The following is a 25,188-nucleotide window of genomic DNA, read 5'->3' as shown; positions in this document are numbered from 1 at the left end:
GGAGGCGGCCCGGGCTGAGGCGGGCCGGTCCGGCCGCTCTGCTAGGGCAACGACGGCGTTGACGGCCGGGCCCCGGCAGCCCGCGCTCCGCCATGCCCGTGCGCTTCAGGGTGAGGCGGCGCTGGGCTGCGGGGCCGCGGCGGGGCGGGGGGTGTGTGCCCCGGTGGGCCGGGCGCTGAGCGGGCGGAGCCCCGGGCCTGGGGGCGACGGGCCCGGCGGGCCCCTGCAGCCGGCAGGAGGGGGGGATGCGGCCGTTTGTGGGGTGCCAGCGGCGAAGCTGGAAAGGGGAGACCTTTGTGCTGAGGAGCACCGGCTAATAAACACAAAAAGGAGTTCACTCGTGTGGGTGACAGGGTTCAGGCTGTGTTCGTTCCTGAAACTTTATACACTTAAATATATAAAGTCTTTTTGCATACTTTTTTGGTGCATGATCGTACTCTGTGCTTAGCAGTCAAGTAGCTTTTGCTCTTTGCTGGGAGTGGGTTTGGAAGATGCAGAGCAACCTGCCAGCCCAACCAACTCCTTGTTGGTGTTTGTCCCCTTGGAGACCTGTTACCAACAGGAGCAGGACGAGCACCTGTCATTTGACACACACCTCTCTGTTTGCTGCAGGGGCTGAGTGAATATAAGAGAAACTTCAAATGGAAAACCCCCGAGTTTTGTAGCCCGTCCCCACAGCAGAAATCCTTGTGGGCAGGACTTCGGTCGGATCAATTAGGTAAGCATTCCTGAAAGCTGCTCCCTTTGATTGCAAACCCCAGCGCTGTCCAAGCCATCCCTGGTAAGGATGAGCCTGGGCAGCACTAGGCCTAGAGAGTGTTGCTGTGGTTGAGTATATGGCCACAGTGAGTTGTTAGTGTTTGCTGTTCGTGTGCTTTATACAGTTAAAGTTATATTGCTGATTATCATTTAGAGTATGGTTTTGAATGCCGTATTCTGTCTGGCTACACTGAAACTTTCTTCTAACGCTAGTGGTATTTATATAAAACCTGAAAAATATGTGGTGTCTGACATGTGGCATAAGCTGAGTCCCAAACACGAGGCACAGATGCAGTGTTAAGCCCTACAGGATGTGTAAAAAGGAGCCATTGGGTTACCTGTGGTGGATGGAAATGGTAAGTAAAATTCTGTATTTAAGAGACTTGGGGCAAGGTTTAACTAACAGGGAGAGCTAGCTGAAAAAAAAATATAAGCATTAAATGGAAAAGTTTTTGGTGCTATAGTCTAGGAGTTAGGGGTTGTAGACATTATCATGGCAGGAAAATGTGGGGTTGGGAAGTAGAAAACAAAGGAAATAGCATCTGGATTGAAAGGCCCATAGGGAGTTGAGGAATAGGAGTAAGCTGGAGTGCAATGACAACTGCAGTGCTTTGAAAAGGAGCAGTATAAAACAGGAATTATTGTAGTGGCACAAGGTAGATTAACAAAATGGTGCAATTCAGTGCAACCATGCTATGCAGTCTGCATAAATAGAGTCCAGTATATTCATTATATTCCTACAATATGATAAGTGTTCTAAATTACAGTCTAATAATTAAGCACAGGCCACTGGGAGAAGGATTTGTTTTTGGCTGAGATGCTAGACATTTTAATAAATAATTTAATCTTGCTAAAGATTATGCTTTATATATATTACTGCTTTCTTCCATTACTGCCAAATATATATTTCTTTAACCTTGTTTTCCCTAACACATGGATCTGTGTATGGGTACCTGTACTGAAGACTAAACACTCAAACATCCAAACATGTTAACTTACTTTAAAAATTGTAACCTATGCATCTTTTCCAGTCAATCTAAACTGTCACGAGTTAGCAGTAGAGCAGTTTCTCCTTCTCCTCACGTTGTAGCAGTGTTTGTGTGCATGCTTGGTGTAGTTTACCTACATCTTTGCATTTATTTTCACTCCCACCAGTTTTCTGGCCATTTAACCACCAACATCTTCAAATGTCGCTCTTGACACCTCATAGGACTTGCAGATTGTTATTGATAATTCACTTATGGTTCTTCCTGTTGAAATACATAATTGGTAGTTTTAAGAATGACTTGAAAAATCACCACAAAAATTTAATAGCTGCTGATGCTTGGAGTTCCTTTCTGCTACTTTTCCAGTGTTTTTCCACTGGAATTATTTCCTGTCATCTGTATGTGTAGTTGGACATCCAGACATTCTGTGTACCTTTCCCCATAGGTTGTTCTGTCTTTCTACTTTGCTTTTTCATGAGCTAGGAGATTCTCTCTCCTAGAAAGTGTTTCTTTCAGCCAGTCAGGGGCCTTCACTTATTTTTCTGTTGCAGTTGAGCACTTTGCAATTAGATTAGAATTTCCTGCTTTAAATGTGTTCAGTCATTCAGTCCTCTTCTTAAAATGGTGAGGTAATTTTATTTCCATTTGCATGTGTAAAGGCCAGCAATTCTTTAAAATAACTGGATACTTGGTTTTATTACATAGTCTTTTTACAATTTGGGAAATGTTTTGGTGTTCGCACACTAAAAGGTCACCAGCTATCTGAGCTGATTTTAAATCACAGTTGTATTAGATGGATAGGGATCTGTCACTGTCCTGTCACAATCGGTGAGAACCTGTTCAGCAAGGTGTGTTGTGTGTGTAATGAAAAGTGTTTGTGGCATAACCAACTGCAGATTGGTTATTCTGTATCTCTATTAACCACAGTCTTTTCACTGTGTTGATTCTGTTGTTGTTGTTAATCTCCCAGAATCAACTTGCAAAAGATTGTCCCGTGGCCATATTTGCTTTATAGGGTTTTATCCAACCCTCCTGGAGCACCATGTTTTCACCTTTCTTTAGTGGAAATGTAAGGCATTTGCAGATAGAAGACAGGGTTTCATAGCTGTGGCTATAATTCGTAGCTTGCCATTGCTCAAATAGCTTTTTTCTAATGATCAGTTGTATGATAAACTTGCAGTCTGTTCTTGTAATAGCATGATAGTATGTCTTCAGTAGGATGTTTTGGTAAACGTAATATGTCTTTTTCAGGAATCACAAGAGAACCAAATTTCATTTCCAAGAGAAGGGTGCCTCACCATCATCCACAGATTTCAAAATCCTTTGAATGGACAGCAGATTGTGATTTGAATGACCCACTTGAAACTGAAGCTCTTAGGACTGCAGAGTTGCACACAGACCACAACAACAATGATGTGAATCAGGAAAAACTTGAAACATCAGAAGAACCCAGACTCCCCCCAAAAGTTCGGTCACATTCAGTAGATTCCATAGGTGAAACAGCTCTTGCCCTTGCAGAAAACAGCATGAAGAGATCAACCTCTGCAGCACCACTAAATCAAAGTAAAGCATTTACATCTCCAAAAAAGGAATTAGAAAAAATGGGTAATGGGGTAAGGGAAGATTTTTTTTTTTAATTGACCACTATAAAAATTACTGATCTGATACTTGCAGTAATTTAATGCACATACATCAGCCTCTGATGTCTATTTCTCTCCTTAGTTCTATGTTTTGATATTCTATTATTTTAGCTTCTCTGTTAGGAGAACAGCACTTTTGAGACCAGATTTTGGTTCCACTTGGTCAATAGGAATTTGTCCTTCAAGTGCCGTTACTATTGATTTCAGTAAAAGGAGGATTTAGCCAATAATATATAGACTTTTGGGGGTTGTTTGCTGTAATGAAAAAATGCATTCGTTTAATTCATACAACCAAAACCCAAACCATTAGTTTGAAAGTGTGCATTGAAAAATATCTGACTTGCAAAACGTTGTAGGAAAGGGAAAAATTGTTGGTTTTTAATTTTTTTAAATTTATTTTTTATGTTGTCAGCTTCACAGAGTCCTTCAGAATAAAACAGGCATGAATATTTCACGTTCAAATACTTTCCCCAGAAATTCTGAATATCAAAGCCAGTTTGTTTGGAAGAGTCCTCATGAAAAGTCACCAATACTTGCAGCTGAACAGGTAACTTTAAAGAATCCAAAAAGTAAATGAATACTTTCTTTTATGTGTCAGTACGATTGCTTACCTTCCAGGATTTCCTTTCTTCCTCTTTTGATGGTAGAGTGACAAACTTGAATGTTGTTATGTGATTTTTTTTTTCTCTCTCAATATACAAAAGTCAGTGTAATTAGATTTGTTTCCCCTGTGATTATTTTGGTCAGGTCTAATTACTCGTTCTCCTTATCCCTGGTTGTATTCCGTCCTTTCTAACTGGACCATTTTCTTCTATTTGCATTAATTTTCCGTAGGAGCTCTAAGATCCTGCTCAATGTTACTTTTCATTTTTATCATTTTTATGTTATCTAGTATATAGCTAATCAACAGATGAATGTTCAGGTGTTCTGTATTGTAACAACATGTCTTGCCACTGAAATCATTCAGGTTTCACTATTTATTCTCATGATCTTTTATGGGTTACCAGAATTTCTTAGTCTCCGTCTCTGTGCGTTCTTCTGAGCCCTAAGGTGCATCTCTGTAGTGTTTTTTCTTTGATGAGAACTGTTTATATTTGAAAGTGGAGTCTTCTGATTTTAAGATACTTTTGTGGCATTTTAATACGTCATGAGTTTTTGGACTTTGTAGGATTGGAAATGCTGTTTCTAATCAGACTATAAAGAGTAACTCTTTGAGACTGCTTTGTGTTTTCAATTCGTCAGGACTTGGGACACTCGGTCCATCTTTTGGTCATTTTACAGTAAAAAATAGGCACTTCTGCTTTTATTTTGTCTTCACTAGAAGCATAGACGTTACTGGGATTAGTACAGGTGATGCACTCTCTGTTTTCACACACAGGTAGCTGATTTGTTCAGTAATAGGTTTCAGAGGCGATAAATGTTGATAACTAGGAACAAACACTATTGTGTATTTTTCTGTTGGAATGCCAACAGGTGACTTACTGCAAGATATTTGTTTCCCAGCAGTCCCTCATCCAGTGAAAATTCACTGATATGTGTGATAAGAGTCCAGAAGCTAAAGAAGCATTTGAGGAAGAGGCGAGTCCCAGAAAGTCACCTTATGGAAATTTTTGTGGAGAATTCAATTTGATACTAATAGAAACCAGTTTGATAATTTAATTATTGATGCTTGTGAACGTTGTGCTATTTCAGAAGAAAGACTGTGAAATCTAAAATACAAAACTTTTTTTTTTGCTGCTTATACAGAATAAGAAGGGATAAGAATAAGTCTACAGGCACTATAAATCCTCAGAGAAATAGAGAAAAATCTACAGGTGTATCAACGTTTGCACTTCTAAACTAAGATTAGAATTTGATCATAAAAGTTGTATGAATAAACTGATATTCCTTTGATTGCTGTGAATATGATGGACAATACCTTTCAATTGAAGAGATTCTGGGAAAATATTGAAGTTATCCAAGTTAGGTTATAAGTTAGGTTATAAACTCTCATAGCAAAGCTGGAGAATTTGCCTGTGACACATGGCATGGTCTTTTAGTTCAGACCTCCATGAGGAGATGATACCTGACCACATATTAGGCAAATTCTCTACCTTGGTTTATAGTGCAGTATTGATTGGAAAATAGCGGATAGCTCAAATTAGCCAAGCTCTAAGCATCCAGTTCTGAAACACAGAAGAGTTATCTGTTATTTATGGCATGGACACATACTGAGGACTCATAGGGAAGTTTTATGGCATACATGTTAGAAAATATGATCCTATGTGCAACTCTGAAGGTGAACTGTCTTCCCAAATAAACAAAGCCTCTGTTAGTGAACTTCAGTAAGAACAGTGTTTGATGACAGGTTGAACTGTGTCCGACTCTGTTATTTACAAATGTATTTTTGTCAGATTATGTTTCTCTTCAACTTGTTCTAGAAGTGAATTAGTCTGCACATGCTTTATTTGTACACATTTGTCTTTCTGCTCATAGGTGAGTGTATTAGCATGAATTGGTTAACTGATTTTGAATATTAAGCCTCAAGGTAAGCGAATCACACTCTCTTTTTTTGTTTTCTTCCACTCAAGATTATTTGCGACACAAGCAAATCCATACCACCATTTAAATCTTCTGCAATTACTTCTGAAACTGCATATGAGAGAAATTTCAAAGGTTCTCCTCCTGTTAAGGATCCACAAGAGCGAGATGGTTTGGAAGAGAAAGAATTTCCGGTTTGTGAACAAGTAAATATTTCCCTAAAAGAAGAGCATTAGTATACTTCTATAATTGTTATTATTCTTGTCTGTAATACAGAGGTATGTTTATTTTGAAATTTTTTAGTTATATTTTAGAGTTGTTACTGATGACACTGGACTCAGTAGTGGTTTGGTATAAAAGACTGAAAATAACTATATGCTCTCTTTGATCTTAGGGCATTCTGTAGTGAGTTCTGTAGTTTCTGTGTGGATTTGTTCCGTTTACAGTGACATCTTAAGTGTGGGGTTTGTTTTTTGTTGTGTTTTTTGCTTTTTTTTTCCTTCTTAGATTGAAACTTTGCTTTTAGACATTAGGATAGTTTCTGAAATCTGAATCTCTGATTTGTATTCTCATTGGTACCACTGTAGTCTTTTGGTGTGCAGGAAGGCTGGATGGGAGGTGTGGAGCTTTTTGGATCTCATAAATCAGATATAGTGTGAATTAAAAAAAACCTAATTTGGTGTATGGATGCCACAGTTGGAATTGATTTTCAGCCAATAGTTGTTATTTGAAGAAATATGGAAGAAGGGTTACAATTAATTTCCTTTTGCCTTGATAAGTTGAAAGGTAAGTAATTGTATTTAGCACAGGGCTGTAACAGGGCGTTGTGTAGCCTGTGTAGACTCTTCCTTCAAAACATTACAATGTATTTTATGAAAGTAATTTGGCTATCTGAACTTTGGTCTTGCTATTGGCTTGAACGAAGTTAAGTGGATTTTTAGGAAACATGGCTATGACCATGTTACCAGATACGCATAATGAAATGGAATTGTTTCAGGCTGAGACCTTCTAAAAATAGATGAGAGCAATTTAGACCACATGACAGCTAACCTATTTTGCAAGGTGGATGTATGAATGTCTATTTTTATAGCAAGCTGCCAAGTGTAGTGTTGTCTCAATTCCTCCAGGTTAGCTAACCTTCCTTCACATAGAAGTACTGCATATGAGGCTGTCAGTACCCATTTTGGTTCCTTGATAAAACAGAAGGAGCCATTGTCAGACAACACGTTCACTAGAACCATTACTGAGCAAAATGCATACTTAATATGGAGACCCTGCAGCTCAGTTTGAGCCATTGGGACTTTTGAGGTTCTTAAAGATGATTGTTGGCTTGGAGGCTTTATAATTTAGAACTCACAGCTGCCCAGTGCTTTAAATCTCATCTGGGAATGAGGAATTTTATGTTCCCTTTTGCCTCTTTTAGGAGATGTAAAGAAAGCCTGAAAGGCATGAGGCTTTCAGGAAGCATTTCTTTGTTTTTAATGTTGGAAATTCAGGTTATGTTATCCCAAGGGAGCTAATAGAGTGATGGAAGAGAAGGCATGAGAAGGGAATTTTTGTGAAAGTGTCTAAACCACTTTTTGGTTATACTGACATCTGATTAATATCTTGAAAAGGTTTTGGGGGTTTTGGTGGGCTTTTTTTTTTTTTCCTTTTTTTCCTGAATTTGAGTAATATCTGTGAAGATTTATAGCAGAATCAGAACACATGGATGCAGTTTCTGAGAGGACAAAATAAGTGGGAAAAATATCTTTGATATGAAAAATGAACAAGTCATTGCGACCCTTTATAAGCCATAGTGGCAGCAAATAAAAAAATTCCCTTTTGGTTTATTATAAACTGGTTTATATTGCTTGAGTGTAAAGCTAGGAGTTTTAATTTTTTTTATTTATTACTAATTCCAGAAATATATGTGTTAGATCTTGCACAACTCAGGTTAGAATGCACAGATATTGTATTATTTTATTTCTGTGTTTCACGTTGAATTCATTTTGTAAAGCGTACAAAATGGATCATCTAACTAACTGAATGTTGCACTCAGAATCTTAGGTTGGGCTTTTTGCTAGTTTATATTTGTATTAACAAAGGAGTGTAATATTCTGGTTTGTATTAAATATACGAAACAGTTAACACTAAAATAAAATTAACTTTTTGCAAAAACTTGATGTCAGTTATCAGATTGTTAGCTAATGTGGTATTTTATAAATTATTTTTGCCTTAGAATAAGAGGGAAGAACCATTTCAAAAGCCAGCAGAAGCTGCAGCGAAACAAGGGACATCAGAACAGAAACATCCTAAACAAAAAAATAAGCAACATATCAGTCCAAAGCCCCTCTCTTTACGTACAAGTCGTGGGTATGTATAAAATAGGAAAACCTCGTGAATAGGTGTCCCTAATATGTAGAATGGTGGACCACAGACCTTTAACCACACCATGGCAGCCCTGGAATTGAGCTTCCTATGGGTACATCTAAACCTGGTGTTAATTTCCATCCCCTTCTCTGGGCAGCGGAAGTGGAAGCTTTGTTACCACACTTGTCCAGTTGAACCTTCTGATGCAATAATAATATTATTAATAAATTTAATGTGAATGGAATTAAATTGATGCAGTGCTCTTACTAAGTGCTCAGTGAGTGCTTTGGAAGTTGCAGTCTACTCTCAAACTGCTCTCCTGTGTGCTTAATCCCTGTGTTAAAACTGTGATGGTTGTACTTGATGTCTATTTTTTCTACTCCGTACCACCTTCTCTCCAAGAGTAGCAAAAACAAACGTGTGAGTTAAAGAGAAGTGAATCTGTCCCATTTAGGGTAACCTGAAGAGCTTGAGATGAAGTTCTGTGTTACTGAAGGCTCTCCAAGTGTCTTTTTCTTCTGCCATGTACCTAACATTGGAGGAACTGAACTCATGTCTTCATTTTCTACACATCTGAGATATGCCAAGAGAAATAAAAGTTTAGAATGGATGTAGGTTTTAGAATTCATAAATTAATCCATTTCTGTTGTCTTTGTGTTTAATGTGTGTCCCAGTGATTGCTTTCATTCACATGACTTTCTGGCAGTGTATTAACCTATTAGATTAAAGGTGGGAGAGGAGACTTCGCTAGGTCTGAATGCTGTTGGATATTGGGAGATAATTAGAAAGTGATCACCCAAAGTACTATGAAATAAAACAGCTTTATGAAAAAGCGAGTGGATATAATGTAGTTAAAACCTTTAACTCTTTGGTTTTCATAACTCTTTGTAGTAGATTTTAGTCAATTTTGCAGTGAGTAAAATTTTTGATAACTTGCTATGACTTTTTTCATTCAAGGACAAATTTTTGCCTCTTATGCCTTCAGTGTGGTATCATAAGGCAAAAGATTCCAATACAGTCACTGGGCAAATAACTGTCAAAAGGTGCAAGTTCTCAATATGCAGACAGAACTGTCACTTTGTGCGCAACCAGCATTGCATGGCCTGTTTTTGCAGCAGAATGACTAGGATCAAGACACAGCAGTGATCTGGGTTTTGAACTAATCCATTAGCTTTACAACCAAAACTGGAGGAATTCTATCAAAGAAAGGACCATATGGAAAGAAATTTTGAATATAAAGAGGTTTTTTGCCTTGGTATTTTTCTTTCTACAAGGTGTATTTTATTCTCTGACTTCAGGCTTTTATGATCTATTTCTGAATAAGGGCTGAAAAAGAGGGTTTTTTCGCCCAATGCTGAATGCATGAAAATCAAGTTAGTAATGTTCTGAAGCAAGATTAAAATAAAAAACCTCTTCAGATTTAAGCTGATAAATCCAAAATTAAGTGCTTAAGGACTTGAAGTATTGCTTATTGCCCGCTTTATGTTAGATCATGTTAATTTTTCTGTGTATGTATGTGTGTGGCAGAAGGGGAAATGAATCCATCTTTTTGAGTACTGAGGCCTTTTGAAGGTCAAAAGGAGTAGGACATAGTTAGATGTATTTTACTGACTGTTGTTCTGGCAATCAGATGTTTCTGGCCCCAAAAGTTCACCCCACCTGTATGCAGAGCACCTTTAGAGAGAAGTTCATAGGAGGAAATGTCTTGGACATATTGGTGCCAAACCAGGCATTTTTACTTAAACACAGCTTCATCAATGACTTAAACCAGGGTGCTTCACTTTGCACTGAAGTAATTGAGGCTTATGTGTGTTGTGGTCTGCTCATTTGGTTGTCAGGGCAAAAGCTTCTAGCAGAAGAGTTGTGAGGAAAAAGCAACAGGGGTAACTACTTGAAGAACCACCAGCTGTGAATGAGCTTTTTCACAGCTTGCCTAGTTGTGTTGGTATGGATGAGCTGTGTTTCAAAGCATGTGTTTTTCACATCTCAGCCTGGCATTTGAGTACAAGTATCATTGTTGATACAACTTTAAAAGTGCTTTTAAAAAGTATTCTGGTTATCAAGCTTTGTTCTTTCTGTCTTTTTTTTTTTCCTCTCCTCATTCTTGATTTCTTAGGAAGATGAACACTGAATATAGGTCAAAATTTTTGTCTCCAGCCCAGTATTTCTACAAAGATGGAGTTTGGTCTCGTATCAGGAGTAAAGTTCCCAACCAGGTTAGTGGTTAAAAAAATCTGAAGCCTGAGTATGCGTTATATTTTGATTTTTATATTAAAAACAACTTTGACTTGTGGTTGTTTATAAGATACAGGTTTGAGATTGTAATGCTGATGACTCAAGCTCCCAAAGGTGAGTATACAAAGAAGATTAGGTTCTGACAAGCCAGTGTAATATATAGTAAGGAAAAAAAAAGAGATGGTATGACTTAAAATATACTAATGTGACATGCAAAGTGAGAGAGGAGCTTTGCTCCCCTTACAAATCAGAATAATCCAAAACAGTCTCTTAGAGCAGATAAACATAGCGCTGATGTTCAGCTGAGTTGTAAAAAGCATATTTTTCAAAATGTGGAATTAGGTGACAGAAGATTCCAAGGGGATAAAAGGAAAAGACCAGGTCACCTTGATAGCTGAGATCAGTTTATTAGCTTGCTGTGCTGAATCCATTCAAAGCAGTAAGCTGAATTCAGTCATACACAATACAGAAATAAGAGTTTCTCTTGGAAGTTTCAGCCAATCTAATTATTTTCATGTAGTTTATACAGTAACTGTGAAAAGTATTATACTGTATAGGAATTCATTTGACAGAACTCTGAAAATGCTGACCAGCTTCAGGACCATAGCATTTCTGAGCAGGATTATTGAGTATGGTTTCCTAAGTTAGTCAAGTAAATCAAAACCATTAACAGTGTGCTAAGAAACTGCTGGAGCTAGTTCTACAACTGTCAGATTTCACTGAAGTGACTTAGGCTTCTCCCAGCTGAGAAAGGGAGCCTTCATGAGACACTGTGTGTTGCTAAATTTGTGGCAAATACTTGGAAATATGTATGACCCTAGAGTATATTGGGCTTTGAGATCTTGCAAATGATGCTCCCTGGGAATTGCAGGAGTAGTGTGGTAGCAGTTTTCTGTTTTCTTACTGGACTTGATCTAGCAAGTTATTTTATGTCTCTTTTTAGGCAAAAAGAAATTAATATATATGAAATAGTGAATGTGAACTAGGTCTCAAGGTTTAAAGCATATCTTAGTTTGAGATAATTAATCAGGTTTTGTGTATGCATGCATGAGATAATCCATTCTGTGAATACCTCCTCGTGAGGATATTAGAGGACTAAAACAAGCAATATTTTTATTTTTACATGTATTGATGCATGTATTAGACTTAGTCTTGCCATCACTAAGGCTGTGATCTAAACTCTTGCACGCAGTCTGACTGTAAGCAGTGTACAGAATGTATCCATGGAATATTATGTCATTTTTTGGTGTGTAGGGCTTTTGTCTGGAGACTGGATGTTGCATGAGTAGCATTGGAAACAGCTGGGAGCAGTGCTCAGTTTCAAGAGGAGCTGACTGGGAGGCAAATAAAGGGAACGGGACATGTTGCCTCTGAGTAGGTTTTGTTTGCAGCACAGGCAGCTGGGAGGAGTCGCTGCGGTGGAGTCAAGGGAGGGAATGAGGAGGCTGCAAGGGGAGGATGGGTGTTCTGCTTTACCAGGCAGGATCCTTTTTGGTTTGTGTCTGAGAGATGTAGGAAGGACATATATACTGCATTTAATTAGAGCATATGAGAAACCAAGACATTCCCACAGTGTAGAGATGTGTTTTGGATGCATCTGACTTTTCCATGGAGATTTTCTTGCTGACAAGGGAATTGCAGAGGAAACTAGAAAGTAGTCACTTGGGAGTAGGCATGGAGAATTCAAAAAAGAATTATTAGGATTTTTAGGGCCTTCTAAATGAAGTAGCTGGAAGAGCCAAATACATTTCAAGACTATAATAACAAATGTTGTATTGCTTACAAATGTGCCTAGATTATGTACACATTTTTATGTATGCATACCTACACTAGATGCTAGTATGAGTTCATGTAGAACAGACTGTTATAATTGGAATTACCTGAATTTCTCCTCCTTCTATTAGCCTTCAAATCACATGGCTGTGAGCATGTGTCATAGTTTAACCCCACCAGCAACTAAGCCCCATACAGCGGCTCACTTACTCCACTCCCCTGGTGGGATGGGGGAGAGAATCAGAAGGGTGAAAGTGAGAAAATTTAAGGGCTAGCATAAGGACAGTCTAATAGGTAAAGCAAAAACTGTGTGCACAAGCAAAGCAAAACAAGGGTTTAATTCACCTCTTCCCATGGGTGAAGGGCGAAGGTGTTCAGCTGTCTCCAGGAAAGCCAGGCTCCCTCACGTGTAATGGTGATTTGGGGAGACAAACACCATCACTCTGAATGTCCTGCACTTCCCTCTTCTTTCCCCGGCTTTATACACTGAGCATGGTGTTACATGGTCAGTTGGGGTCAGCTGTCCCAGTTGTGTCCCCTTCCAACTTCTTGTGCACCCCCAGCCCACTCCCTGGTGGGGTGGGTTGAGAAGCAGAAAAGGCCTTGACTGTGTAAGCACTGCTCAGCAGTAACCAAAACATCTGTGTTATCAACACTTTTTCCAGCACAAATCTAAAACATAGCCCAATACAAGCTACTCAGAAGAAATTTAACTCTATCCCAGCCAAAACCAATATAGTATATCAAGCTAATTCTGCTAGTAGACAAAAAATAATATTTAGTTTGTGTAAATGTGATGCTGTGCGGGATTTGTTCTGTACGGAGTTTTTTTTTAATTTCTTGTTGTCTTGTTAATGTTTTCATATATATCATTGAGGGTTATAACTTTTCAAAAAGAAGTTTATGTGGGTGTAGTGAAAACAAAGAGCAATAACAAAGCTTGGAATTTTCCAGTTTTCAAGGCAAGCTGGAAGAAAACCAAGGGTAATTCTTTAAACCTCTGTTACTACAAGAATAAAACTCCTGATAGGCCTGATCCTTGGCCAGGCTTTTTTTTTTGGATTGGTTTGGTTTTTTTTTAATCATCCATCAATATTTTTGTTCTGAGAACTACAGGATGGCATCCAGCATGGCTAGAATAGTAGGACTGAATAAAATATTTCATTAATGGTTGACACATAGGAAGAATCTGGCCATTTGAGAAATATGTTAATAGCAGAGTAATGCAAGTATGCATAACTTGAAAAAACTGTCAGGCTCATTTGTTTTATCGTAGAACAACAAAGGTACCTTGGCCATTCACAGTAGAGGCTGCCCAACAGTCCTTTTGGTTTCTACATGGTTCCATAGCTGTTCTCATACTAATGCACTGACATGAGGAGAAATGCTATTCAAACCGCTGCCTCTGATGGGTTGTTGAAACTCAACCCTGCTGAAGGTGTCTACAGAACATCTTTTGCATATCTGATTACTCGATAAGCTCTGCTGATTCAGTCTGCTTTCTCTCTTAGCTGGGACCACACATGGGTAACTTTAGGTCCAAAGCAGACTTTCTGAAGTTCTGAGCCCAAACAAGTGAAGACCATAATAGAATCCTGATATGACCTTAGCCTGAGTGACTGCTCCTAGGCTGCTACCCTACAATAATATATTATTAAGGGTTGCTTTTCAGCAGTCTAATGAAAAAATCTCTTTGAATTATGGTTTTGAAAAATTAATGCGGGCAGTTCATAATCACAGTAGGACTCTCTGGGGCCTTTGTCCTGCTGAGATAATGCTGCCTGCTGAGTTGCTGAAGGATTCACTTGTCCTTTGTACTTCTTCACAATTCACTGGAGACGTAGTATTCTTCCTTCCCCTGCAGTGTCCTGTTGCTCTGGATTTATATTCTTTCTGATGTGACTATCATAATTAATTTTTCATTCTTCTACTCAGAGTGAATAATCCAGTAGATCACTTACTCCTCAAACTTTAAACTCTCCTCTTAAAATGACAAGTGTATACTTTTAATGGGCTATTAGTTGGAAGTTTAGTGGGTCAAATTGTGGGATATTAGCTCATGTGGGCTAAGTAGATGTCCATCTGCCACATCTAGATGCTTTTAGTGGATTTAGCAGAATTTGGCCCACTTAACTCTGTTCCTTGCAGAAAGAATGGTAGGAAGTCTAGCGTGAAAGAAGACTAAATAAGAAAACTTATGAAAATGTGCCAAAGGAGGTGTCAGTATTAATTTCCTGCGCTTTGACAAAACACTTGTTTCCTGTGAACCATTTTTTAGTGAGCCAGAATTCACACAACAGTATTACAAAGTTATTTTTGAACATTTAAGCATAGGAGTTTTGTTGTTGCTTTTTCCTCCTGCACTTGGTGTTTGGGTCAAGGACACAAGAGAATGTGAGTGTTGAAATAGTTTTAACTATGAGAGGGCTTATCAGGTTTTTTTAAGGCTAAACCTGATATCTCATTCTTACAGTGACTGGTAGCCTAGAAGGAATGATTTTGATATTATGTCTTAGATGCAGTAGCACCAAGAGTCCTCATGTAATCATCAGCTCCTCACTGAGATAAGATTAAAATAGCTAGAGATAGTTGCAGTGTTCATAGCATGCAAGCTTGGTGTTATTCATGCACGTAGATCTGTTGACTTGAAATAATTATAAGTGAGTGTGGGGTGAATATATTTTTGAGTGTTAAGGCTCAGAAGTGGGAATTAATTTCCTCAAGCCTTGCAAAAACTGGTGAAATACCAGTGCTGATTTATTTGTTCAACAGGTTTTTACTGAATCTCAGGGAGGCAGCATAGAGCTATGTTGACAGGTTTTTAATATTAAATTTCTTACTTGGGCTGAAATGAATTTAGAAGGGTGATAATAACAATACATTGTTGAGAGAAAAGTAAGAAATTTTAAAATAATTCTGTATTCCTCTCTTTAGGCATCTCAAAACACCCTAAATTCCATGTGGTATATGGAGGTTGGTTGCATCTAAGTTTCTGTTTAAGTCTTTGAAGCACTGTGGCTGAGTGCTGATGGAAAAACTAGAATCCAGCTGTAAAATTATTCATAGTGGCTGCATAAGTTTTTGTGTTCTTTGAATAAGTAATTGACAATTTTGCTTTGGCTTCACGGCTCAGACATGCTTACTAAATACACACTTTCGTTATTTTTGCTTTGCTTTTGTTGCACTTACTGCGGCATGCAATGTTTGTGCTGTGGGTGGCCCTGGATTATTAGTAGCTTGCCTTTCTCCTTTAGCTACCACTAGCTAATGCAAATACATTATAATATTGTAGCCTATTAGTGGACTTTAAATTGACTTACAACTTATGAAACCTTGATATGCAGGTGAGAGAACTTCGAGAAAGAGCAAAAGCTTACAGGCAACAAGTAGAGGGAACACACTTCTCCCGATACCATCTCAATCAGATCCTGTCTGATAATAACAGTCTTTGGGATGTGTCTTCGACTTCCAGTTCAGAAGAAGGCATCAGCAACAACATCAGAGCACTCGATCTTGCCGGGTAAGGTTGACGTTCCTGCCTATTATTCTGCAGCTTTGAAACAGAGCAAAATGCTGAATATATGCTTAGCATAGCTGTGAGATCTTGGATATTTGACTGTATTCAAGATGTCATTAGACATAGTGCTCAATAATCTCATCTAGGCTCCCTTTCCCCATGAAAGTTTGGACCAGATGACCCTTCCACCCTGTGCTGTTCTGCAGTTCCATGAGTGTAAATTCTCTGGAACAGATGAGGGCGTTTACCTTTCACAGATTCATCATTTGATATGCGCTCAAATTGAAAATGAGGCCTGATAGGGGTCAAGTCTTCTGAAAGAAATGTTACTCCATTGTAATTCTCCACAAATGCGTATTTACTATGGCAACTTTAGTCTCGTCAAGTCTAGAGGAATTTTGCACTGAGTCTTACTGAAGTAGTGTTCTTTGCACTGGAGTGATAGGAAATACGTTTTGCTCACTCAGATTTTTATCTGTGTTCTTGTCAGGATTAATAATCTTGTGGTTGAGTCTTAGACACTGTTTAGTTCTGAACTTAGGAACTGGAACGGTGTACATCCATTTTCTCCTTTCTTTGAAGGCCATCAGAATTGGGAGATATTAAATCCTTTGCTAGGAGAATCCAGAATTAGTGTTTTAGTGAAATGTACAGACAGCTGTTGCTGAAGCAAGAAGTTAAAAAAAGTTTAAAAATAATTTGTGTCTTCTCTGAGATCTATCTGCTATTTAAAACCAGTGCCTAAGATGCCTGTGCAGTCCATTTTGACTGCTGTGTGCGCACTACTAGTCTTATGTGTGAGAGAGACATCTACCCATTTGCATGACTGTAGCTCTAATAAGTGTTAGAGAATGGCACAGAAAAGAGTATTCATTACTCTATAAAGTGTGATATTAAGTACGGCGTAAATTTTTTCGTTTACTAGTTTGGGGTTATTTTGCCTGTGAAATAGAGATCCTCTTACTGATCTAATTTCTGTTCTCCAGGCGAATTTGCATTGATTTATGTGAGCAGTTGAGAGTTTAAGACTATCAAGACTTGTGACTAAATACGAGTCTTCTAACTGCTCGGCTTTCAAAATCGTGCCATCAGACAGTCTCTATGCACGGAGCTTGTTATTTTTGAGCACTTCTGATAATCTAACTTGTTATTTAAATTGGAAGTAGAGCTCTAATTTTACATTACATTTTTGGAAATGGTAATCCAGACGGAGTTTTCATAGAATCTAGTATGAAAATGGGTTGTGCATGAACATCAGTTAAAACTTCAATAGAAATTTAACCATACAACATGTTGACTGACACTTTTTAATACCTGAACTGTACTTTTGGCAGAGGGCTGAACTGAATGAATATGTTCTATATAGACACAAGTATATCGTGCAAATCAATGGTATGAAACACTGCTTGCTTTGTTACCTAGAGTTTCTGAAAAAGAGACAGCACCAACCCCCAAAATGCTGCAGCAACTTGACTCCACAGAACAGACACAGCAGGACAGCCCTGAGAAGAAAGACATGTCAGATGCTTTAACTGTTCCAGTCAAAAGGCGTTTAGCTTGGAGTGAACAGGAAGGAACTGAAGAAAGAGAGAATCAGCAAGCAACAGAAGAGGAAGAAAAACAAAATGAACAGGTTACAGTTGTGGCTCAGGAGTTAGAAGAAAACAATAAGCATGCCAAGGAAGATAAGAAAATTGAAGGGTAAAACTCAACATTTTTGTTATATATATATATGTATATATATATGTATATGAATGACTCTTTGCTCTAACAGTAACTAATTTTTTTTTTTAAAGCAGATTTACCTAAGAGGGTCTAAGTTGGTCTGTTTTGAGACTGCATCTGGAATATTGGGTGCAGTTTTGGGCCCCTCAGTTCAAGAAGGACAGGGAACTACTGGAGAGAGTCCAGTGCAAGGCAACAAAGATGATTAAGGGAGTGGAGCACCTCCCGTGTGAGGAAAGGCTGAGGGAGCTGGGGCTCTTTAGCTTGGAGAAGAGGAGGCTGAGGGGTGACCTCATTAATGTTTACAGATATATAAAGGGTGAGTATCAGGAGGATGGAGCCAGGCTCTTCGCAGTGACAACCAATGATAGGACAAGGAGCAATGGGTACAAACTGGAACACAGGAGGTTCCACTTAAATGTGAGAAGAAACTTCTTCTCAGTGAGGGTGACAGACACTGAAACAGGCTGCCCAGGGGGGTTGTGGAGTCTCCTACTCTGGAGACATTCAAAACCTGCCTGGACACCTTCCCTGTGTAACCTCATCTAGGTGTTCCTGCTCTGTCAGGGGAATTGGACTGGATGATCTTTTGAGGTCCCTTCCACTCCCTAACATTCTGTGGTGTGACACTACTTTTGTTTTTAACAGTATGATAAGGAATGAGAAAGTTTAAGACCTTGAACTAATTGATGGAAATGGATGTATCATTAAGAATACTGTATTTCTAACTTGCAAGACAGAAGTCTGTAGAAGCACGAACAATTCTAATGTTTTTTCCCAAACTTTAAAATTTGCAATATGGGCCTCTCAGAACAGGCTGTTCATTACACAGCAGCCAAGTGTAGTGAAAATTAAAACTCAGGATTTACTCCAAATGGTCAGTGTAGGATTGATAGAACTGAAGGGACAGAGTACATGCTAATCTTGTGCTTAAGCACCTGCTTTTCTTAAAAAAAATCATGGGCCAAGATAAAGGACTTGAGAGAAAAAATAACTAGCATCCAGTAATCATTGGTGACTATGTTACTGAGCACAGGTAGGAAAAAGGTGGAGGGGTATTCAGAAAGAATGACAGATCAATTCAGTTTGTATATAATACTGCATTTGACAGTTGAAAGATCCAAATTATATTTAGTTACAGAAGTATCTGGCTTTTTACCATGCACATTTGGTATACTGTTTTTGGTAGAATGGTATTTTAGTTTTACAGAGATTTAAATCTGAATAACTTTGTCCCTTGGTACCATACCATCTAAGCATTCCTCATTGGGTTTTATCTTTGGTGCTGCAGCACAAATCTAAGGTGAGGAACTGTAATTGTCTCTTTTGGGGATAATATCCTGGATGCAAAACCCAGTCAAAGAAAGGTTGAGATGCTAGGCTCAAATAGAAATTAAATGCAGGCTTTCAAAACCGTCATCCTGAAAACCTTCTTAAGTTTCTGTCTAATTCTAGAGATCTAGTTCATAGATGCGTCTCTGTTTGACGCTGAAGATTTTCTGTCATCCTGCAATGTGGCTTCGTGTGTCCTGAGATCTGCTCTGGACTTGGCCATGCAGAGTGCAGAGCAGCTTAAGAATGACACGTTACCTAAGCCTCCTTGAGAGCTAGAAATGAGGAGTTCCTTGCGCAGGTGTCCACAGCGCACATCCAGTCTGCACTGACAGGATGCCTTGCACAGTGTGGGTATGTGGGCACGCTGCCACCACCTCCTTTAGAAGCGCATCTGGAGGAAGAAGACAGAAGTAGCAGTGCTGATTTATTTGATAACCTGGGCGCTAAAGCGGTTACATAAATGTGGGATACTTGGTTTCAGTTCTGCCACATTGACTGAAAAGAGTCAAACCACCTCTGAGGTGGTAACCAGGTTCAAAGTTTTTTTGGATGAGTATCATTTGCAACCCTCCTGTTGGGTCTCTGCTACTGTGCAACAATACAGTCAAAGTTTGTTGGAACAGAGTGAGACTGAATTTGCAGCTTGAGATTGTTTATGCGTTTTATCCAGTTACATAAAAAAATACAGAAACTGAGGTTTGGGGGCTGGAATCCAGGACTCCATATTGCAAGCAGATGTTTTAGCTACAGGGTGTTGGTGTTTTATGGCCTTAACTGTCTTGCCTTAGGCATCTTTGTAGGAATGTAGTAGAAGCAAAAAGCTTGAGTGCAAGACTCCTGGGTCCTTAGCTAATCCTTTAATCATTCCTTATTTTTTGCAGTGAAGATGTCTTAGTATTGAATTCTTCTGCAGCTGTGTCAGATTCCTCTTCTGTGTCCTCGAGGACGGGTGGCAGGCTTCCTACTCCAAAGCTGAGGGCGCTTGGTGGAGCTCAGAGGACTCATCATGATCTCACCACCCCAACTGTTGGTAAAAACTTACAAATGCAAAGCAGTATTTCAAGAACTAAAGAAAAAAATACATGTATGGATTAATTTAGTAAGTTATTCAAGGTAATAAAGCATTTTTCATCTTCTCCGCTACAACAGGAGGTGCGGTTCTTGTGTCTCCCCCTAAATTCAAGCCTTCATCTTCACCACAGAGAATGCGAGGTTTAGGAACAGACCTTTCTTCAGCTAAGCAAGGTGCAAGAGAATCTTCAAAAAGAAGGTCATTCAGGGTGAGCCAGAGAAGAGACTTACCATTATGCCTTTTAGGAATGTGCTTTTTAAGTAGTTGTGAATAATTTAATAATTCTTTTTCTTGAGTTGTCATTTACCATTATAAAATTTTCATCATCTGTGACTAAAAAAGGCTGATTTCTGAATATATAATTTTTTGGGGGGGTATCAAGCAAAGGAGACAAGACTATTGGAGTGAGATTGGATGAGCTCAATTTTGGCTTTTTATGCTAAATGGACAGAATCTGTTTAAAAAAAACGCAGTCAGGAGCTGTTGGTTTCCCCATCAACATTTACTGTAGCTTGCCACTGACATAGGGCACAACTCCAGATTCCTTGACTTGAAAGAAGTTTGAGAAGGAGAGGTTGGGTGCCTGTGTACAAGACAGGCAAATGTGCTGTAATAGTTTCATTCTCCCTTTATTTTGTGTTTCCTTTACTTTGCAGCTTGCACAGTTATAATACTAAAAGAAAAGTAGAAACATTTAGGAGTTGTTTAACTGTCTTCCTCTCAAAATTGCGTTTTTTATGTCAAGTCATGCTTTGTCTGTGCTCTATGAATACAGTCTAGCATTTGACTGCATACATACACATTATATTAAGTTCTGTAATAGAAGCAGACACAATTGCTTGAGAAGTTGGTTTTGTTGGTTTAAAATTTAAGATCACAGTGTTTTGCTGTGAAGAAAATAAACTTTTTGTTTGACTTCATTATTTTACTTTCAGACCATGTTAAACACTTGTTATTAGGAATAGGTTTTGTTTAAACTGTCTCACAAGCTTGAGATACTTATTCTCTGGTACGCTCGTGAGAAGTGTAACAGTGTAAAGCCAATATTTGCTGTGTATGTGAGGATCTGTACTTGAAGGCTGTATATTAGATGTTGTGGTTTTGTGTGTTTTTCCTTTCTATTGTGTTTTAGCCTGATGCGGAAGTGGAAGCAGTTTCACTCCTTACCTCTCCACCTGCTGGGCTGGGAACTTTAGATCCTCTGCCACTTAGGCAGGATCAGTGGCCTCCAAACAAAGTTTCCAATGGGCAAGTTCCTCTTGCTCCAGCCCATCAAGAGCGTTCCTCTACACCTCCTGTGCTGAAGTCAGCCAAAAGCTGCCCTGTGCCTTGCTGGAGTCACTCTCGTCGTATTCAAGGGACTCTCAAGGATCCAGAATTCCAGCATAATGGTGGGGTTTGTGTATAAACTGTCTGTGTTAGAGTGCTGCAGGATGGAAATGGCTACTGTGCAGTGCTGAGCTTGCTGCCTTACAGGCTCTACAAGTAATGTGTTGTTTGTAAACAAAGGCTTTTCTACTAAGTGTTTAGTCTCACTGAGGAAATGTGCACAACTCTTCACCTTAGTTTCAGATTCCACTAATATCGTTGTATTCTAGTGGTCTGTTGTCTAATTCTGCCTTATTAATTTCAATAAGTATTTATTCATTATGAGGATAATTTGGTTTAGCATGAACAGTTGTGATTTTTAATCTTTAGGTTATAACTGGATGCTGTGACACTTTTCCACCAGGAATTACCAACCATGATGTGTAACTGGGAACCTTTATAATGTGCTATTACTTTGCAGGAGTTGTGGATTTCTGAGAGATAAACTCCTTAAATATTTCTGCAGGATATGGAAACAAAAATCATCTGTAAAATATTATTGGATACCGAGAAAAGCCATTTCTTGGCTGAGGAGGAATTTGCGCTGGAGCATTTCAAATATTTTAAACAGTGTTTAGGGGCACTGGGGGCATGAATTTGATAAAGAAAAGAATCCTTCACCCCTTAGTCGAAGTTTATGTTCTTAAGTCTCCATTCCAGAAAGACTTACTAAAGCAGTATTTCTATTCTAGAGTGGAATAAGTAGTTGTCAGGTTAAGGGGGATGGTGAAATCCAGAGATTTCCTCGGAAAGATGTTAGAGTCGGTGCTGTGTTCCAGCTCTGGGCCTTGAGTGCAGTTCACTAAGCAACTTGTAGCATCTGCCAAGGGAAGGTGCCTTGAGAAGCATACAGTGGAGTAAGTTTATATAAACGTAGTGTAAGGAGCCTCCTGGAGCTTTTGGTATGTTTGCTATTTATAAGATTCATGTTTTGGAAATAATGTTGAAACATTTTAAAATGTTCTGAAATGAAATATAATCCTTTGTGTATTTTGAAATGTTTCAAACCTGTGCCTTTGACTTTTTGTCTTAGGGAATGTTGGCAATCCGAAACCAAGATCTTTCCAGTTACCCCTTCAGGAAAGAAACCATAATGATGAAGGTATTTCTTGTCCCAAAGTGTTATTCTATATCATGGGTATATTAGGTAGATTAATTTTAACTTTTGCACTAATGTGAGAGGTTTCTGAATGTGGTAAGTAATACTGGTTTATGTGTTTGCATAAATAACTGCTGCATTGTTTCCTCAAAACAATTTGAAAATGTGTATCCTAGTAATCTGAAGTACGATTCTGCAGGTATACTCTATTAGGAATAAACCCTTAAATGCAGCTGAAAATAAAATACACCATTGTGGCTCAGTGTGGCTACTATAGCTTGCTCAGTTCCATACCTAAAATTGTTTCCTCTCCACACATTCTTTAAAACTTTGCGTTGATAGCAAGAGAAGCAAAGTGCAAAATAATCACAGCCCAGGTTGCAGCTGCAGTAGCTTTGGATGCAATTTAAAAAGTTACCAAAAACGTTAAGCTAAAGATTTTGCTTGTGAGACTTTGGCACCAGATCTGCAACATGAAATGAATCTGAATGTAATTTTGTTAAACTTGTTCCTCTGCTCATTGTATTGAGGGTACTTATGGCATCCTGTTGTTCTGATTGCTCTTTTGGCCTTTTTTTTTGTTTACTGTAAAGTTACTCTGGGGGAGCAGCCAGTGCACAGCCCACCAGTGCGTCTTCTTGGTCCTTTGTGGGCAAGACACAAATAATGTCTTTCAGTAGTGTGAGTCAGTCAAAGGCACTGTAGTCTCACTAGCTTGAGCTGCTATACATTGTTTCTTAGCATGGTATATGAAGTTGAGCTTGGAGTGTTGCTGTGCTAGTTGCAATCACCTGTATTTGGCTTAGATTAGAGTATGGGCAGAGCAAGCCTCTATCTGATGGCAATTTATTTATAGATATACCCCAAAGCAACCAAAAGCTTTTTTTCCTGTACCTCTTAGGCTTGTTTGCTCCTTGGTTTTAACCAAGGTTCAGGCCGATTCTCTGTTTTACTCATTGCAGTTGGCTGGAAAATGTGTGGGTTGTGCAGATGGCTCAGCCAAGCATCTGTTTGTCTACATAAAACATGCAAAATCCTATAGTACTCTGCAGCTTCACATGAGCTTGCTGCACACAGATTAAATGCTGTAGCTGCTCTTTCTTTTTCTTTTTTTTTCCTATGAGCTGAGTGATGATGATGAGTGGTGACCTTTTAGAAACAGGTGCAATGTGCCAGCTCACAGATTTTTTGTATACCCATATTTGTTCACGTACATACAAACCTGGGAGTTATTCCAGTGACGTGCGTGTGTGCAGAAGTGCAGTTAGCAATTTTCTCATACATGGGAATATAGTCGTTATGCATAGTGGGTGAGCCTGTTATGGGCACTGTATTTCCAGAATTTAATGCTGAAAAGTTAATTGAAACACTGACAAAGTACAGGTTCTGTTGAGATGGAGTTGCGGAACTTTGTTGTTGTTGTTGGTAGAGGGGGCTGGAAAGTAGTGGCACAGTACTTTTTAATTTATTGCAGTAATATGGGTGTAATTAAGGTTATTTTTCTTAGACAGCATCTTGACAGAGCTGTAGCAACATTTTAATAATGATGCTAAAGAAATAGAATGTTGTGCTTTACCAGAGAAGCAGAATCCAGGCTGCTTAATTTTAAGAGTGCAGCTGGGTGTGAAGTAGACCCTGTATTCAAAAGGTAGACCTTTCAAAAGTACATTTTCAAAGCATGCTCCATGCTGTCTTTGTGTTAAACTTCCTGTTTTCTTTAGAAAACACATTTCTTTTAACAGCTTGTGACACACTAGCTGGTTTTGGCTCAGAAGGGCTCTTTCGGCCACACAGATTCCGATATTTTAGTCACGTTATTCTAAGGTTGACCACTTTGCTAGAAGTGGTGTGTGGCTTTCATGAATTTGAGATTATCAGAGCCTAGTCTGTACAGAGTTCAGTGGCAGAGGAACAATTTCTGAGGTCTTCTGACACAGGAGCATAAATGCAAAGATGACTTGGAGAGTTTGGCGATTCCCAGGTGACAGTAGTGATCTCATTCTGGAGTATGTAACTCACCTAAACTTACCTAGCATCCCAGTAGCTTTCTAGTGAGATTCTTTTCCAGCATGTCAGTCACCAAGTAACAGAATTAAAGTGTATTGTGGTACTATTTTAGAATCCGCTGTGAAAGAGGGCATTAAAAATATTGGCACTTTCAAAGTCTGCCATGAACACCAACTGTGTTTTGAAGTGCATATTTAATCTTCCTATTTACTTTCTCCTTTATTGCTTTCCCCACAGATGACAGGCTGTCTCAGATTTCTGCCCGTTCAGCAGCATCTAGCTCACTTGCATCTCAGATACTGGAACGTGCTCAGAAGAGGAAGGATTTCTGGGGCAAGACATAGTGGCTACCACCTGTTGTATAGAAACAGTTCTGTAAAATGATTTTTTATAGTTTGTAAAAAAAGTGATTGTAGATATCAAGCAGCATCTTTTCACTTATCACTGTTGTGTCCCAAATTTCAGGACTTGAACTCCCGATTTAAAATGTTAATATTTAAACCAGTGTTGAAAATGTCCTTTATATCTGAGAGTTATGTCTTAATTCACTATGTCACAACAGCCACGTGGGTTTGTTATTTTTTTTTTACAGTGGCATTTCTTGAAACTGAGGAGATTAATTTTTTTTGATGCAACCTGTGTGTTACTTTTGAAGGTATTCTGCTGTAATCGTACGGTGTGACCTGGGGACAGTATTCATGGGCAACATCATCATTCACCAGCCACCTCAGCTGCTTGATTTTACCCACCTATCTTAAAGGCAGCTGTGGTATATTTGCTTATGTTACTGTATGAAGTGT

The 25,188-nt window shown here is 38.8% G+C and overlaps 1 protein-coding gene across 1 annotated transcript; it reads left to right on the top strand.

The window, feature by feature from the left end:
* MDM1 (Mdm1 nuclear protein) lies at positions 1 to 24,732 on the top strand (the record flags this gene model as incomplete). The annotated part of the gene is made up of 15 exons (XM_080350301.1): positions 1 to 110; positions 613 to 718; positions 2,997 to 3,358; positions 3,798 to 3,932; positions 5,956 to 6,099; positions 8,127 to 8,260; positions 10,374 to 10,473; positions 15,200 to 15,238; positions 15,610 to 15,785; positions 17,205 to 17,483; positions 19,724 to 19,872; positions 19,992 to 20,122; positions 21,047 to 21,305; positions 22,316 to 22,384; positions 24,626 to 24,732. The coding sequence occupies exons 1-15, from the start codon at positions 93 to 95 to the stop codon at positions 24,730 to 24,732; spliced, it is 2,208 nt and encodes a 735-aa protein (XP_080206427.1). The 5' UTR covers positions 1 to 92.
* Between the last annotated feature and the right edge of the window lie 456 nt (positions 24,733 to 25,188).

Source organism: Nesoenas mayeri (assembly GCF_963082525.1).
Source record: "Nesoenas mayeri genome assembly, chromosome: 1".
Taxonomy (NCBI): domain Eukaryota; kingdom Metazoa; phylum Chordata; class Aves; order Columbiformes; family Columbidae; genus Nesoenas; species Nesoenas mayeri.
Note: the sequence above shows the minus strand (reverse complement) of the source record. Positions and strands in the feature narration are given on the sequence as shown.